Genomic DNA, 15,146 nt, shown 5'->3' on the forward strand with positions numbered 1-15,146 from the left:
AAGAATCTATTTTTCGTGCAAGACCCTGTTGAGGAGTGTCGGTGCCCTTCTTGGTGGTGGGCTCCTGATGGTGAGCTGGAGGAGCTGCCAGTCAGAGGGCTTCCCACAGGACAGCATTGGCATCTACAGGAGAGATCCCACGGAGGGGCGCACTTTGTGGGCACATGGAGTGATAGGTGAATGCGTCCCATGCGTGGGCCTCTGAAGAGTCTTGCTGCCTGGCCAGGTCTGTGCTAGGCTTTAAGGCACAGAGGAAGCGGGACCTCCAGTGTCGGCTGCCAGAATCTGGAGGAGCCTGTGTCTCTGAGCTGGGAGGGGGAAGCTCCGGTTCTGCTCCTCCTGAAGTAGTATTCGAGGCATAGCATGTAAATCTTCCTCTTTCCCTTGTTGATGGTGGCAGTGCCGCATATCTGTGTCCCTCAGGAAGAGGGTTTTAGCTCTCACTGTGGCTCCAACAGGCGTCTTCTACCTGTCAGCAGGTAGAAGCAGACTCCCAGGGGTGGCGGGTTCCTGTGGGAGGCTGAGCTGGAGTGGGAGGGTCCCGGGAGTGCCCTGGAGCACCGCCTGCTTACTGACTTCCAGGACCACCCCTCAGGCTCTTCCCACTGTGAGCAGCGGAGGCACTGAGTGTTGGACTCATCCCAGAGACACTACAAGGGACTTGACTGAGTTTCAGCTGTTTCGCCCCATGTGATGACTGGCAGGAGAGTGTGAGTCCCAGTCTTTGGGCTCAGCTTGTCTGCAGCATCCATGGAGTGCCCGGTGTGGCAGTGCAGAGCTAGCCCAGATCAGTGCCGGGCAGATGCTCAGGGGCACTCGACTCCGAGCCACATCTTCAGCCTATTTTGTATTTTTACTAAGAGATAGGGTCTTGGGGCTAGGGTTGTGGCTCAGCGGTAGAGCGCTCGCCTCACCCGTGCTAGACCCTGGGTTCAATTCTCAGCACCACATAAAAATAAATAAGTGAAATAATGGTCTTGTGTCCAACTACAACTAAAAAATAAGTATTTATTTATTTTTTTTAAAAAGAGAGGGTCTCACTGAGTTGCTTGGGGCCTTGCTAAGTTGCTGAGGCTGGCTTTGAACTCACGATCCTCCTGCCTAAAAGTCATTTTTGCAGTTGACATTTTTACAGTTGACTCCCCAGGGGAGTCTCCAGGGTCCTGTGATCTTCCCAGGGGCGAGCCTGCCTAGGCAGGAGGTGGCCAGCATGTAGGCCTGTTTTCCCCTCCCCCACAGGTGTAGGTCATGTTGCTACAAGTCATTTGAAAATGTCCTCTGCTTCATCCCAGGTTCCCTCCCGGTTTAGGACATGTGTGACCTCTGTGGGTGTGGAGGCGTGGGCTTCCATCAGCACTGTGCCCCCGCCGATGGTCTGGCCTGGGCTCTGATCCATGAGGGCACTCCTGGTCTCTGGAGGACCCCAGGGCTCACTCCTCCACACCCCGGGTGGGTCGCCCATACGTGTGGACCGTGTGGACCGAGGAGGTGATGGAAGTCCCCCCAGGAGGGCTTGCTGTTCGCTCATGTGCGCGGTCACCCTCTCTTTGCCTTCCCTTTGCTGCTTTCCAGGAGTTTGCGGCACTCACGAAAGAGCTCAATGTCTGCAGGGAGCAGCTCCTGGAGAGGGAGGAAGAGATTGCTGAACTGAAGGCAGAGCGGAACAACACCAGGGTGAGTCAGTGGGCACCTGACTGCTGTCTGCCTCTGGCCACAGTGTGGGGACCTCCTGGAGCTGCTGTCCCAGAACTGCAAGGCCATCTGTGCTGCCTTTAAACTCGTTTCACGTTTCTCATGCTGAGCAGTGTGTGCTCGGTCGGCCCAGCACTGGAGTTGCTTGAAACTTGCAGTGGGACCTAATGATGCTGTGGTACAGCCGAGGGGGGAATTTCTTGCTTCCCACAGAGTGGAAGGGATTCTGACTAGTTTAGTGTGACATTGTAAGGGACTCACATGTGAAAAGTGAGCTCCCACATGTCTCTGTGGCCTTCTGCTTCAGCTGTTGCTGGAACATCTGGAATGCCTGGTCTCCAGACACGAGCGCTCTCTCAGGATGACAGTGGTGAAGAGACAGGCACAGTCTCCCGCAGGTGTGTCCAGTGAGGTGGAAGTGCTCAAAGCGCTGAAGTCACTGTTTGAACACCACAAAGCTCTGGATGAGAAGGTACTGTTAGCCCTGGACTGATGGTTCTGGATTTGCACGTGAGCTATTGGGCAGGCTTCATCCTGTGTGTGCCAGTACGTTCATTCTGTTCTCATGCTATAGAGATGGCAGATAGCTTCTTGAATTCTAAGAGCTCGCTGGCCTAAGTGTCTTAACAGTGATTAGTTCTGTGTGTTAATTTTCTGTTAAGAATTAAATAAGCTGTTTATTTAGAGGCAGAATTTTACTGGGATTTCTCTCCCGCTGAGCTACATCCCCAGCTATTTTTTTTTTTTTTAATTTAAAGCCATTAAAAAGGAAGTTTTCTTGATAGTAATGGCAGTGAAAGACATGATAGGTCCTCTGTTGTACTCACTGACATTAGGGTGACTGTACCCTAAGAACAAAGTGAATGCATTGGCGCACACAGGAGCCCGTGCTCTGGTTTACAGGTGAGAGAGCGACTGCGAGTGGCACTGGAGAGGTGCAGTCTCCTGGAAGAAGAGCTGGGAGCAACACACAAGGAGGTGAGCTGTGCCAGCACCGTGGTGCGTGGCCTCATCCTTTAGTCTGAAGAGGAGCATGGGGCCTGTCTAGTGGGAGTTGGGTTTTATTCACTTCTCTGATTGAGGACCAGCGGCTGGGGTCGTGTGAGGACCAGGCCATGAGACTTGGTGCAATTGCAGGATCTCCAGTCCTCGTTGGTCCAGCAGATGCAGATTCTGATCCTGAGGCTGCCCTGGGTGCCATGGGGAGCGGCTGAGGGTCATGCTTTTCCAAAAGGCCTTTTGCTGCTGTCACTTTTCTTAGAGTCATCATGTTCTTGTATCTTTTTGGTTTCAGCTGATGATTCTAAAGGAGCAGAATAATCAGAAGAAAGTGGCGGCGGGGGGAGTGCCTGACGCAAGCCACGAGCAGGAGAGCACGCCCAGCACCAATGGAAAGGCAAGTCCTGCGTTCCCTGCTGTGGCCACTGCATGCGGGGCTTCTGGGAGGCTGTTGCCAAAGTGACACCACAGCTTGAGCAGCGGGAGGGCTGTGCTGCCCAGCAGAGTGCACAGGCCTCTCTCTCGTCTCTCTCTCTCTCTCTCTTTTTTTTTTTTTTTTGCTGGGACTGAACTGGGATTTCTCTTCCACTGAGCTGCACCCTTAGCCATTGTTAGTTTTCATTTTATTTGAGGCAGGGTCTCACTGAGTTGCCCAGACTGGCCTTGCACTTGTGACCCTCCCACTTCGGCCTCCTGAGTAGCTGGGGCTACGGGCCTGTGCCTGGCTTGTAAATCGGTTTCGATGGTCCCTGTTTCCTAGAAGCATTTTATTTCACAGCACACCAAGCAAGGCTACTTAAGGGCGTGTGTCTTCCTGTAGAGATCTTCTGACGGCTCCTCCAGCCACGAGGAAGACCTGGCTAAAGTCATGGAGCTCCAGGAAGTCATAGACAAGCAATCACGGGAGCAGAGCCAGATGAAGGAGCGCCTGGCCACCCTCTCCAGCCATGTGGCGGAGCTGGAGGAGGATCTGGACACAGCTAGAAAGGATCTCATCAAGTCTGAGGAGATGAACACAAAACTGCAACGAGATGTCCGTGAAGTGAGTGGTGTTAGAAATGGCAGTGCTGCCGGCACCTTTGGGGCATGTGGGACACTTGGTTTCTCTCTGCTTCTCCCAGTCCCTTCCAGCCTCGGGGCTGGTGTAGAGCAGCAGGGACGGAAAACAGCACTGTGTGCCTGGCGTCCACGGTGGGAGGGCCTCCTCTCTACGGCCAGTCTTGGCGTCCCTCACCCGACCCACTTCCTTTGGCCACTGCTTAGCCGGTGTGCGCAGGCGCTGCTGGTTGTCTGCAACTGGCCGGGGAGGGCTGCGGACACTCCCTCCTCTCCCCACCTTCCCTCTGTCTCAGGAGGCCGGAGGCCAAACAGTGGTCCCACTTGGGTCACGTTGGGATCATCGTGTGAAAGCACATGCAGCTACACTAATTTCTGACAAACGTCTGTGTCTGTGCACCCGTGAGAAACCAGGGACTCTTATAAATCAAATGAGGGCTGGATACTCTGCTGTGCCACCTTTTGTCATTTCCTAACCTGCTCTTTGTGCCTGCACACGACCATCCGACCATCCTGACCCTTCAGTGTGGATGTAAGAACAGGGATCTGTGAGCAACTTCATGGAAGGGTTGAGAACAAAGGAAAATATTTGCTCATATTAGATCCTATTATATTTTGGCTACAGTAGAAGATTATGTGGCAGAAAGAGTAAAATTCTTTTTAGGTTTTTTTTATTTCTTAATTTTTGGTCAGTCCTGGGTATTGGGAGTTGAACCCAGGTGCTCTCTACTGCTGTCCTCTGTTCTTTTCATTTTTATTTTGAAACAGGGTCTCGCTAAGTGCCAGACTGACCTCCTACTTCAGCCTCCCAAATTGCTGGGATTGTAGGCTTGTGCCGCTGTGTCTGGCAAGACCTATCTTTTAAATATTAAGACTTTGTCATCATTAGTGACTTAGTAAACAGGGAAGGACCTAAAAACGGTGAGTTTGTTGGCGGTATTGTGTGAATAAAATTGTGGTCCTGGTCTCAGCATTGGGCAGTGTGTAGGATTCATTTTGCTACACACTTTGGGTGGTTGCGTCCAGTTAAATTAGCCTGTGATCTCTGTTTGCATTTGACAACACGGTTGGATTTTGTAACTACAGAGTTTACTGGAGGTTTTATCCGTCTAGTAAAAGATGGAGAAGGAAGGCTGTGTGTGGCTTGACGCAGACGCTTTCCTCATCTGCCTTCCTCCCTCTGAAATGTCTCTGTAGGCCATGGCCCAGAAGGAGGACATGGAGGAGAGAATCACGACCCTCGAGAAACGCTACCTCGCTGCACAGCGTGAAGCCACATCTGTGCATGACCTCAATGATAAGCTTGAAAACGAAATCGCAAACAAAGACTCTCTGCATCGGCAGGTAATGGGTTTCACAGGCCTTCGTCTGGCTTTAATTATTAATGAAGATAAAGGTATTTTTCCTAAGTTTCATGTTGAAAATATAAAGTCCAAATATTACTTTTCATGATCTTACAATATTGCGATCAAGAGGGAGGGTTATTGCAGCCTACGAGGAACTGAGGCTTCACCACTTCATGGAGCTGCTTGATTCTGCTGTTCCCATGACAAGCTGACCTGGTGCTTGCGAGCTCATCTCGTAGGAAAGGAGCAGAGTGTTGGACAAGTCCAAGGCTCTGGCTACCAGTTGATAACAGGGGTTGCTGGCAGACTTAAAAGTGAAGTGCGTAGAATCAGTGTCTCCTGTAGTTTGAAAACCTTATTTACTCCTGTTTCTCTGTAGTCCCAGGGAACTGAGAGCTAACCAGAAAATCCTGCATCAGTGTTCTTGAAAATAAAGTATCCGGTATTTAATAAGGAGCATTGTTTAACCAAAAATAAAATATTAGGCTGTTATTGAAAGGGATATTTGGAATAACTTTTACCAGGCTATGCTAGTGTGAGTGTGATATATTTTGAGGGTTTAGAGCATGTATGTATGTCCATATGAAGAAGATGTGGACAGATGTTAGCTGCTTAGCAGCTAAAAACTTTTAGGTGTTTTAAAAAATTTCTTCTATGTTCAAGTTTTTAGAGTTAGGAAGGTTTTTTTTTTTTTTTTTAAACCTTTGTTCCATTTATTCTATTTTTTATGTGGTGCTGAGGATCAAACCCAGGGCCCCCCACATGCTAGGTGAGCGCTCTACCGCTGAACCACAACCCCAGCCCCACGAAGATTTTTAAAAAAGAAGAAGAAATGTGCCTTTAGAAACTCAGCTGAGCAGCTCATCTGGCTCACGAGAGCCCTGGGCCACACACAGGCGGTTTGTGGCAGGAGGCATGGCCTCCAGGTGTGGGCTGGTTGCTTTTGGCGAGGTTGGTACTAACCCCTCTCACCTTGATTTGTCACTGAGAATGAGGGGGCTCTTAGAGAAAACTTGTTTTCCTTAAGGTCAGGGACCTTCATTTGTTCTTAAAAAATCACTTTCTTAAGAAAATAGCATGGGGCTGGGGATGTGGCTCAAGCGGTAGCGCGCTCGCCTGGCATGCGTGCGGCCCAGGTTCGATCCTCAGCACCACATACAAACAAAGATGTTGTGTCCGCCGAAAACTAAAAAATAAATATTAAAATTCTCTCTCTCTCTCCTTAAAAAAAAAAAAAAAGAAAAGAAAAGAGCAAATAGGTTGTCAAGGGGAGTTTGGGGCTTGGAGGTCAAACCTGATAAGCAGGGCCAGAGAAGCCCGGCCTGAGCGGGCACCTGAGCAGCCGGCGTTCCCTCAACAGCCCAGTCTGCCGAGTGGTGACAGAAAGCACTAGACGTTTCCCATGTCCTGACGCTGGGCTCTCTTCCACAGACAGAGGATAAAAACCGGCAATTGCAGGAGCGCCTGGAGCTGGCGGAGCAGAAGCTGCAGCAGACCCTCAGGAAGGCTGAGACGCTTCCGGAGGTGGAAGCGGAGCTGGCCCAGAGGGTGGCGGCACTCTCCAAGGTGTGCGGGTGGCTCTGGTCCCATGGCAGGACTGTAGCTGTCAGTCAGTGCAACTGGACCCATGTGTAGCTCAGATTTGCTCTCAGTGCCTTGCCTGGACGGGATGCCTTTTAAATGTCAAACCTGTCCTCCTTTGTCATCTCCTGAACCTCCCTCCAGTTCCTTCAGGTACATACCACATAGGCTAGAGGTTTCCATAAAAGAGGATCATTTTTTCTCAGAAAAAGAAAAATGCCATTCTCTTTAAAGACAGACTTGTCAAACCTTTAATTTTATTCTTTTGGAATAAAAGTACAGTTTTTTGTTTGTTTTTGAGGTGGGGTCTCATTGTGTTGTGCAGGCGAGCCCTGAACTCCTAGCTCAAGTGATCCTCGTGCCTTGACCTCCCAAGTACCTGGAGCTATAGCCACGGGCCACCATGCCTGTCTTTAAAAATGACTTTTTGATGGATGTGGTGCCTGTAATCCCAGCAACTCAGGAAGCTGAGGCAGGAGGATCACAAGATTAAAGCTAGCCTCAGCAACTTAGCAAGACCCTGTCTCAAATGGAAAAATAAAAAGAGTTGTAAATATACTTAGTGGTTAAATGCCCCTGAGTTCAATCCCCAGTACCAAAAAAAAAAAAAAAAAAAGTTTTTTGAGTAGCAGCCATTCCTCTGTTGACCAGCTCTTGGCGAGGCACATGCAGGAGCACTCCCTGCCCTTGGTTCTCAGGTCCCTGGGAGAAGCAGGCAGTGAAGAGGCTGCTCCAGAGTGATGTAGTAGGTGCTCAACTCAGGCATTCACACAGGCCCTGGGAGGCCTCCTTGCCAGACCCCCGGCCTTCCTGGGGGTAGGAAGTACTTAGTGCTGCAGGGCAGGAGGCACCAGCCAGCCTTCTTGTCCCCTGGCAGGGATCCTACTCGCCTTGGCTAGGAGGCAGTCTCCTACTGGGGAGAGGTGGGGAGAGGGGTCCTTGGACAGAGGTGCAGTGTCCTGTTGCTGAGGCAATCTTGAGGCAGGCGGGTGGCAGCCAGATTTGCCTGCCTGTCCCATGAAGCAAGAGTATTGGCCCACTGTGACCACCTGGTTCCCTTGATGATCCCCTTTTAAATTCTCGGTTTCTTCTCTTCCTGCTTTCTTTCCTGTCCTTGTCGGCTTTGTAGTCTGACCCTTTGTCTTCTGGGAGCTCTGCTGCTAAGGAAGCTAAAGTGTTGGAACTTACTTCCAAGCTTAGGAAGGTAGACGTGTGCCTTGCTCCTTCCCGTGCTTGCTGCTTTCTGCTTTACGTGCTGACTGACCAGCAGTCTGAGGATGGGGAAGTCACGGGTCGCTGAGGTCAGGCACGTGGTGGGGGGCACTGAGCCGTCGTCAGCACCGCGGGCTTCAGAGACAGCGCTCAGGGCCGGTTGTCTCATGGTTAGCCCCCGCAGCCGCGGGGCCGCGGGGACAGTGTGCACAGGGTGTGCCTCGCGTGAGGCCGCCCCACCGAGCATGCCACGCTTGCTGCTGTTGCTGCAGTGGGACACAGCATGCCACCCACAGAGGTGCGTGTGCGACACTCACGGCGTCTCTGACAGGCTGAAGAGAGACACGGTAACATCGAAGAAAGGCTGCGGCAGATGGAGGCGCAGCTGGAGGAGAAGAATCAGGAGCTGCAGCGGGTGCGTACACGCTAGAGCCGCGAGGGGCGCAGAGGCTGCCTGCTGATGTGTGCAGCCTGGCTGGCAGCAGGAGCCTGTGCCCACAGGCAGGTCTGCGGAGGCAGACTCTGCTTCTCTCGCCCACAGGGAACTGCTCCAGGCACATGTGGGCTTCATGGGAGTCCCTCAAAGCTGTGTGCTAGCTGGGGGTGCCTTGAAGTGTAGAGCCAGGTCCCCATCCAAGGTGAGACACACCTGCTCAGGGTGTGACACTGAAGTCCCCAGTTCAGGTCAGAAGCCTGACCTCTGTCCCAAATCCCGGGTTATCATTCGCCACCCAATGGTAGATGCCGGGGCAAGAGGAACACCGAGATGGCCGGTGGTGAGAGCGCTAGGACACAGTGCCGCAGAGGTGTGTCTCTGAGTTCTGAGTTTTCCATATCCATGAGTTGTTCTGATCGGCACATGGAAGTCCACNCGAGCTGGGTGTAGCGCCAGCCTCACTGCAGGAAATGGGTGGCTTAGTAGCAGCAAGAGTGCAGAGGGACTGTGTCTCCAGAGGTGGGGCTTGAGCCAGGAGACACGGCCCTAGCAAACCTGGACACACAGGAGGCCTGAGTTCAGGCTGGATTCTACCTGTGTAAGTGAGTGGAGTAGGCACGGACATCTGAGTGTCGAGCCGATGCACCTCACCTCAGCCAACTTTCTGACATTAATTTAAGGCAGTTAGGTTTTATTTTCCCAAAATTCTGTGTTCGTGGCCGTGCGCTTTAGAGCATTGAAGAGCTTCCAGGAGATGGTTTTGATGCCTGCCTAAAGATTGCATCCTCCTGCCACTCACGTGCACACTTTGATCCCATGGGCAGAGTGACATTATGTATTAGAGGACATACATCATTACTGTCAAAACCAGTCCATGAAGTTGTGAAGGATAGACCTTGGGATCGAAATAATTCTACCAGTTAAAAATAAACATTAAGCTGTTTTTACTTTAAAAATACTCAGATGTTGTTAGATGCCGTGGTCGACACCTGTGATCCCAATGACTTGGGGGCTTAGGGTCTCAGGTTTAAGGCCAGATCAGCAATCTGTCGAGGCCCAGTCTCAAGATAAAAAGGGTTGAGGAGGTATCTCATTGGTAAAGCATCCCTGGGTTTAATCCAACCCACCCCACCTGCCCGCCAAAAGTTAGATGCTAACAGGAAACAAGCATCTACCAAAAAGGAATCTCAGGTATTCTGTATCCTGTGTGATGTGTCCTCCTTTAGATAAGGACTGTTGCTCTATGTGAGGCACATTGTGAGGGCTGTATATTTAAGATTTGTCCCTGAGTTTTCCATATCCATGAGTTGTTCTGATCGGCACATGGAAGTCCACAGGATTGGTAGCCGGAAGGAGCAGCTGGAGCGTGATAGCAAGTGAATGGCTCACGTTGGTCCTTGGTACTTTTAAAGTAATGCTCCTACCTCTGCTCAAAGTCTCAGGTCTTTGTTGGTCCTATTTTAGGCGAGACAGAGAGAAAAAATGAATGAAGAACATAACAAACGTCTCTCAGACACTGTTGACAAGCTCCTTTCAGAATCCAACGAGAGGCTGCAGCTCCATCTGAAGGAGAGGATGGCTGCGCTGGAGGACAAGGTGGGTGCTAGGCAGGCCCTGCAGGGCCTCCCTTCCAGAGCAGCCATTACCCTCTTCTCCAGGAGAAGGCAGTGGGGCTGGGGGTTCTGCTGTGGGGGGAGGGCACGGCAGTCTCCGGGCTGCACACAGCCTTACTCAAGCATGAGTGGCAAGTTGTCTGTCACTCTGACTCCAGGACAGGGGTAGGTGAGCAGTTTCTATAAAGGGCCTGATGGTGAGCATTTTAGGCTCATTTTAGTAATCGTGAATAATTTAGTAAAATAACTTCACACTAGTTAGTAATCAGCACAGAAGCAGCCGCGGACAGCTCACAGGTGAACGGTGCAGCTTTTTTCTGATTGGCTTGTATTGGGCGACAGGCCTGCACTGCCATCTCACTGAGCCCCACCTCTCTCCTCTGCTCTTCTGTGGAAGTTGATCTGGTCTTGTTCATACACACAACGCATGGCGTGGTAGGAGAGATGGAATCAACTAAAACCAGACGCTCCCATCCCAGGCCCCGCCTTCCATCTCCTCACCCGCTTGGAAGGAGGTCTCAGCCCTGCCTCTGGGGCTCACATCTCCCAGGAGCTGTTCCCTGCATCTCCAGCTGAGCTGGGATTGGGTGTGCTGGTGGGCATGTGCGTCCCTGGAAGTGCAGCTGGGAAGTGTCCCTAGACTGGCACTCAGCTGGGTCATGCAATTTGAAAGGATCAGTGGTGATTACTCCTCATTAGGGGACACGTTTATTTTACACAAAACTAGTTACAAAATGCATTATTAGATGCCGCACAGAATGGCTCATTTTAAGGTAGAGGAATGTTTTTAGCTTTGTTCTAATTTTACATTTGAAACTTAACTTCAGGTTTCAATTGACCAGTACATTGCACAGCCTCGTAGTCGGTATAAACTAGTTTATCTGATTAAAGTGAACTTGCCCATGAACCTGGCTAAGAGCCTACCTACATTTAGCAGCTGGGTCAGTAAAGGAGGGCATTTACATGGCGAGAAGGATTATTAGGTGCATCCAGCCCTGGGCCTGGGCACTGCTCCCTGGCACACCCAGCAGTTCCTTCCTTCCCTGTGCTGCTTTGTCTTTTAGACAAAGGCAGCTGTAGTGTGTCACCCGGGACATTTTAAAGTCTCAACTGATGGATGCTCTCTCTTTCAGAATTCTCTACTGCGAGAAGTTGAAAATGCAAAAAAGCAATTAGAAGAAACGCAACATGATAAGGTACTTAAATGCTCTGATTCATTGAGAAACCCGTTAAGAGCTGAATTGAGTAACTGTTATCACAGATATGTGGTGCAAGTTGAGAGAAGCTTAGCTTACAGCTCTCCTAGGCTACTAACAGAAGATGTGTGCCTTTGTATTTGAGATACAAGTGTATGAGGCTAATATATTAGCAGAGACCTTTCATCAGGAACAGAGCTGTTGCTGGGTATGGTAGCACATGCCCAGAATCCCAGCAACTCAGGAGGCTGAGGCAGGAGGGTTGTAAGTTTGGGGCTAGCTTCTGCAACTTAGTGAGACCCTGTCTGAAAAGATAAAATAAAATGAGTTGGGAACATAGCTCAGTGGTTTAGTGCCTGTGGGTAAATTCAGCCTCTAGAACCAAAAAGAAAATAAAAATATACAGTGTGGGCTGGGGTTGTGGCTAAGGGTAGAGTCCTTGCCTAGCACCTGTGAGGCACTAGGTTCGATCATCAGCACCACATTAAGAAAATAAAGGTATTGTATCTGTCTACAACTAAAAAAATTAAAAAATAAAAAGTGCTGTTAGGGCTGGGGCCAACTTAGTGGCAGCACGTTGCCCAGTATGCTCCAGGCCCTGGGTCCATCCCCAGCACTGAAACAAACCAGCCGACCACACTGCTGTCCAGCAGAAATACAATGTAAACCACTTATGTGATTTTCAACTTTTTAGAATCCACGTTCGAAAAAGTATAAACAAACATGTAAGAGTAATTTATTTAATAGTGTGAGAATATCACGATTTTGTTTATCAATGGAAAACATCAGTGAGCTACTTATGTTCGTCTCATGTTCCGGCTTTGAATTCTGGACCCCACGAGCACAGCAGGTCAGTTGGGGCTGTGTTTTGAGGGCTCCATGGTCACCTGCAGTCAGTGGCCACTGTGTGGCAGTGCAGAACTGGAAGTGAGAGAAGGCCTGCAGGGGTGGCCAGCTGAGTCCTGGATGCCCCGCTCCCTCCTGGGAGTCCTGCTCTTTCTCCTCAACCCTCCTCTGATGGTCTGCTGTTTATCCCCTGTGTGACTTTGTAGTCACTGAGCATCACTTTCTATTCGTTAGGGTTTACCTCACAGGCCATCTCCGCATTCACATTTACTGTGGGGCTCATGGAGAAAATTTTCCCCGAAGGAAAATTGTTGTAACTAGTAATTTAACCCGTTAGGGTTATGTTTGATATCTGAGCACATTTGTTGCAAATAGTTTGAAAACCTGAAAGACACCCTTGCAATGTGAGTCCCTGACTGTTTTATAGGACCAGCTCGTCTTGAACATCGAGGCCTTGAGGGCTGAACTAGACCAGATGAGGCTGAGAGGTGCTTCACTTCATCATGGGTATGGTATCGACAGACCTGCAAGTGTGTTCTAGCCTGTCCTGGCCTGTAGGTCGCCGAGCTGGGTGTAGCGCCAGCCTCACTGCAGGAAATGGGTGGCTTAGTAGCAGCAAGAGTGCAGAGGGACTGTGTCTCCAGAGGTGGGGCTTGAGCCAGGAGACACGGCCCTAGCAAACCTGGACACACAGGAGGTGGTTTGGAAGGTGGGGAATGCCTGGTTCGTCTTTGGGCATATTAGGTGCCTCAGGGAGGGCGGCACTGATGGTGTGGGGACCGGAGGACAGAGCCCAGGGTAAGAGGTGAAGCACTGCTTTCCCCGGAGCAGAAGCCATTCACACAGGGAGACACGGCCGAGGGAGGAGCTGATCCAGCCAGAGCTTGGGTTCTTTGACCTTCGCGGGTTTGGTGGAGCATTTCTATTTATTTATTTATTTTGGTACTGGGAATTGAACCCAGTGTCACTCTACCATTGTACTACATCCCCAGCCACTTTTATTTTATTTATTATTTTTTAAAAAAAAATGTTTTTAGATGTTGGTGGGACTACGTGCCTCACACATGCTAGTCAAGTGCTCTACCACTGAGCCACAACCCCAGCCCCAACCACTTTTATTTTTTGAGACAGGGTCTTGCTAAGTTGCTTAGGGCCTCACTAAGTTACTGAGGCTGGCTTCAAATTTGTGATCCTCCTGCCTCAGCCTCCTGAGCCACGGGGATTATAGGTGTGCGCCACTGTGCCAGCTGGAGCTCTACTTGTTTTGAGGCACTGAAGTTGTGAGATACAGTCATTTTAAAAGCACTTGAGATAGGACTTTGCTTTGGCCGGTAGAGGACCGGGTCACCTGTCTTGGGAATGACCCCAGTAAAGTGCTCAGCACACAGAGCTTCTTGTCTTTTTCTTTCTCGTCATTCAGAGGCAGTCTGATTAAGAGTACCTTTTTTTGGTCGTTGTTTCTTTGAGGAAAATGGTCATTGAGTGAAAGTTAAACCTCAGCTAAAGTTTCTGAAGCGGTCAACTGGTGTCAGGCAGGTGCAGGAGACAGCACAGTGGTGGTGTAGGGGGAGCGCAGAGCCTGGTGGGCGTTCCTGCACTTGCAGACATCAGGCATCGTGTACTATGGCCTGGCCCACAAGACACGATCAGACAGAGCCAGAGCGCGCTGTGTGAAAACCAGGGGCTGGACATCCAGGACGAGGGCCTCCTACCAACAGAGGGACGTGCTGTGGCCACGACAGGAGTTGCGGAGAGGTGCTGTTACTGGTTGGAGCCAGTCAGGGGTGTCTGGTGCCCACACGACTCTTGGGAGGCCACTGTGTGTGTGCCGCTTTCTGGAACAACAGAGGGAAGCAAAGAGGTGGACAGGCAGTAGAGTCGGGCAGTAGAGCAGGCAGTGTTTCAAGATGGAGAAGGGTGCCTGTGTTTGACATGGGAAAGAAGATGGGGAGAGGACATGTTTGCTCGGGAGCTCAAGGGGCCAGGCAAGATAGACCGCCTCACACTGAAGAGGCGAGGCAGAGAGGGTCCCGCTGTCCCTGGAGGCTGGCCTGCAGAGTCCACACCTGTCAGCTTAGAGAGGAGCAGTCACAGTGGGGATGGTTGGGCCAGGAGGAGGGGTAGGAGAGTGAGCTGAGAGTGCCTGCCCGGGGAGTGCCAGGCCCCAGGGCTTCCCCAGGGGCCTGGGAAGTGCCTGCTGTGGGCTGTGTGGAGGGGAAGGTGAGCCAGGAGAAGGGCATCGTGATTAGGAGGCGCGGTGGCTCCCCAGGATCTGCGTGCCACCTAGAACCACCGGCAGATTGCCTGCAGCAGGCCTGCAAAGAAGGAGCAGGCTGATGGTCAGGAGCGAGGGAGCAGGTGAGAAGCAGCTGCAGGGTTCGACGTCTTGCCAGGACGTAAAGCAGGGAGAGGCTGTGAGCCCTGAGAGGAGCTGGCCTGCCTTTCACGCCCTGTCTGCAGGGCTGCTAGAGCGTCCTGAGGCTCGCCTGCATGACTTCCTGTGAGCAGATCTTTGCCTCTGAAGGATTTCTGAAATGAAGGCACAATGCCTTTGTTTGACAAGGATCCAGAGGTTCCCAGGATGCAGGCTCTGGGCTGCTGCAGTGAAGGCGGTGGTGGACTCTGCCTGGTTGACCCCTGATGCTCCCTCCTCCTCCTCAGGCCTTGGCCAGTGGGCACAGCGGGTCTCTTAGCTGCTTCACCCAGTCACCCAGCCTGCTCCTTCCTGAGGACTCTGCAGCCCAGGGTGTTGGTTTTGTCACCGGACCTGCATACAGGTCTGGAAACAGACACACAGCAGGCTAGGCCACACAGATGTGCAGCCAGGGCCTCCCAGGAACGCTTGTGTCTGACAGCTGTCACACCATGGATCTTGGCATGATTGGGGAAGCCACAGAGCACTACAAGGCCAGACTGGTATCCAGGTGCATCTCTTGCCAGCTGTGGGAAAGTACCGTGGAAATGCAGCCCCGCGACCTTGCGCTGGAGAGGGGTTCTCTCTGCAGACAGAGGCTGGAGGCCTGTCTTCCTCCATGCCAGTGGCCTCTGTGTGGGTTTTCCTGTGGTGATTGACGTTTTCCACACGAGGCCTGATAGACTGGGGTGGAAATGCTGGCTGGGAGCAGGCAGCATGTAGCTCTGAGGGCACACCAGGGAGGTGCCTGCCTCA

At 51.4% G+C, this 15,146-nt stretch overlaps 1 protein-coding gene across 11 annotated transcripts in view; it reads left to right on the plus strand.

Moving 5' to 3' along the window:
* Positions 1-15,146, plus strand: part of Ppfia1 (PTPRF interacting protein alpha 1) — a 115,297-nt gene that overhangs the window by 60,354 nt on the left and 39,797 nt on the right. For 6 of the 11 annotated variants that reach the window (XM_048807825.1, XM_048807822.1, XM_048807823.1 and 3 more), the window contains exons 2-13: positions 1,573-1,674; positions 2,000-2,164; positions 2,596-2,670; positions 2,987-3,088; positions 3,512-3,733; positions 4,945-5,091; positions 6,525-6,659; positions 7,804-7,878; positions 8,218-8,301; positions 9,787-9,918; positions 11,069-11,131; positions 12,405-12,484. In XM_048807825.1, the coding sequence (XP_048663782.1) occupies positions 1,573-1,674; positions 2,000-2,164; positions 2,596-2,670; positions 2,987-3,088; positions 3,512-3,733; positions 4,945-5,091; positions 6,525-6,659; positions 7,804-7,878; positions 8,218-8,301; positions 9,787-9,918; positions 11,069-11,131; positions 12,405-12,484 (1,382 nt within the window). The remainder of the gene's footprint in view (positions 1-1,572; positions 1,675-1,999; positions 2,165-2,595; positions 2,671-2,986; positions 3,089-3,511; positions 3,734-4,944; positions 5,092-6,524; positions 6,660-7,803; positions 7,879-8,217; positions 8,302-9,786; positions 9,919-11,068; positions 11,132-12,404; positions 12,485-15,146) is intronic. The other 5 variants (XM_048807826.1, XM_048807830.1, XM_015503301.2 and 2 more) reach the window with 2 other exon arrangements.

This window comes from Marmota marmota, unplaced genomic scaffold (genome assembly GCF_001458135.2).
Source record: "Marmota marmota marmota unplaced genomic scaffold, marMar, whole genome shotgun sequence".
NCBI classification, from domain to species: Eukaryota; Metazoa; Chordata; class Mammalia; order Rodentia; family Sciuridae; genus Marmota; species Marmota marmota.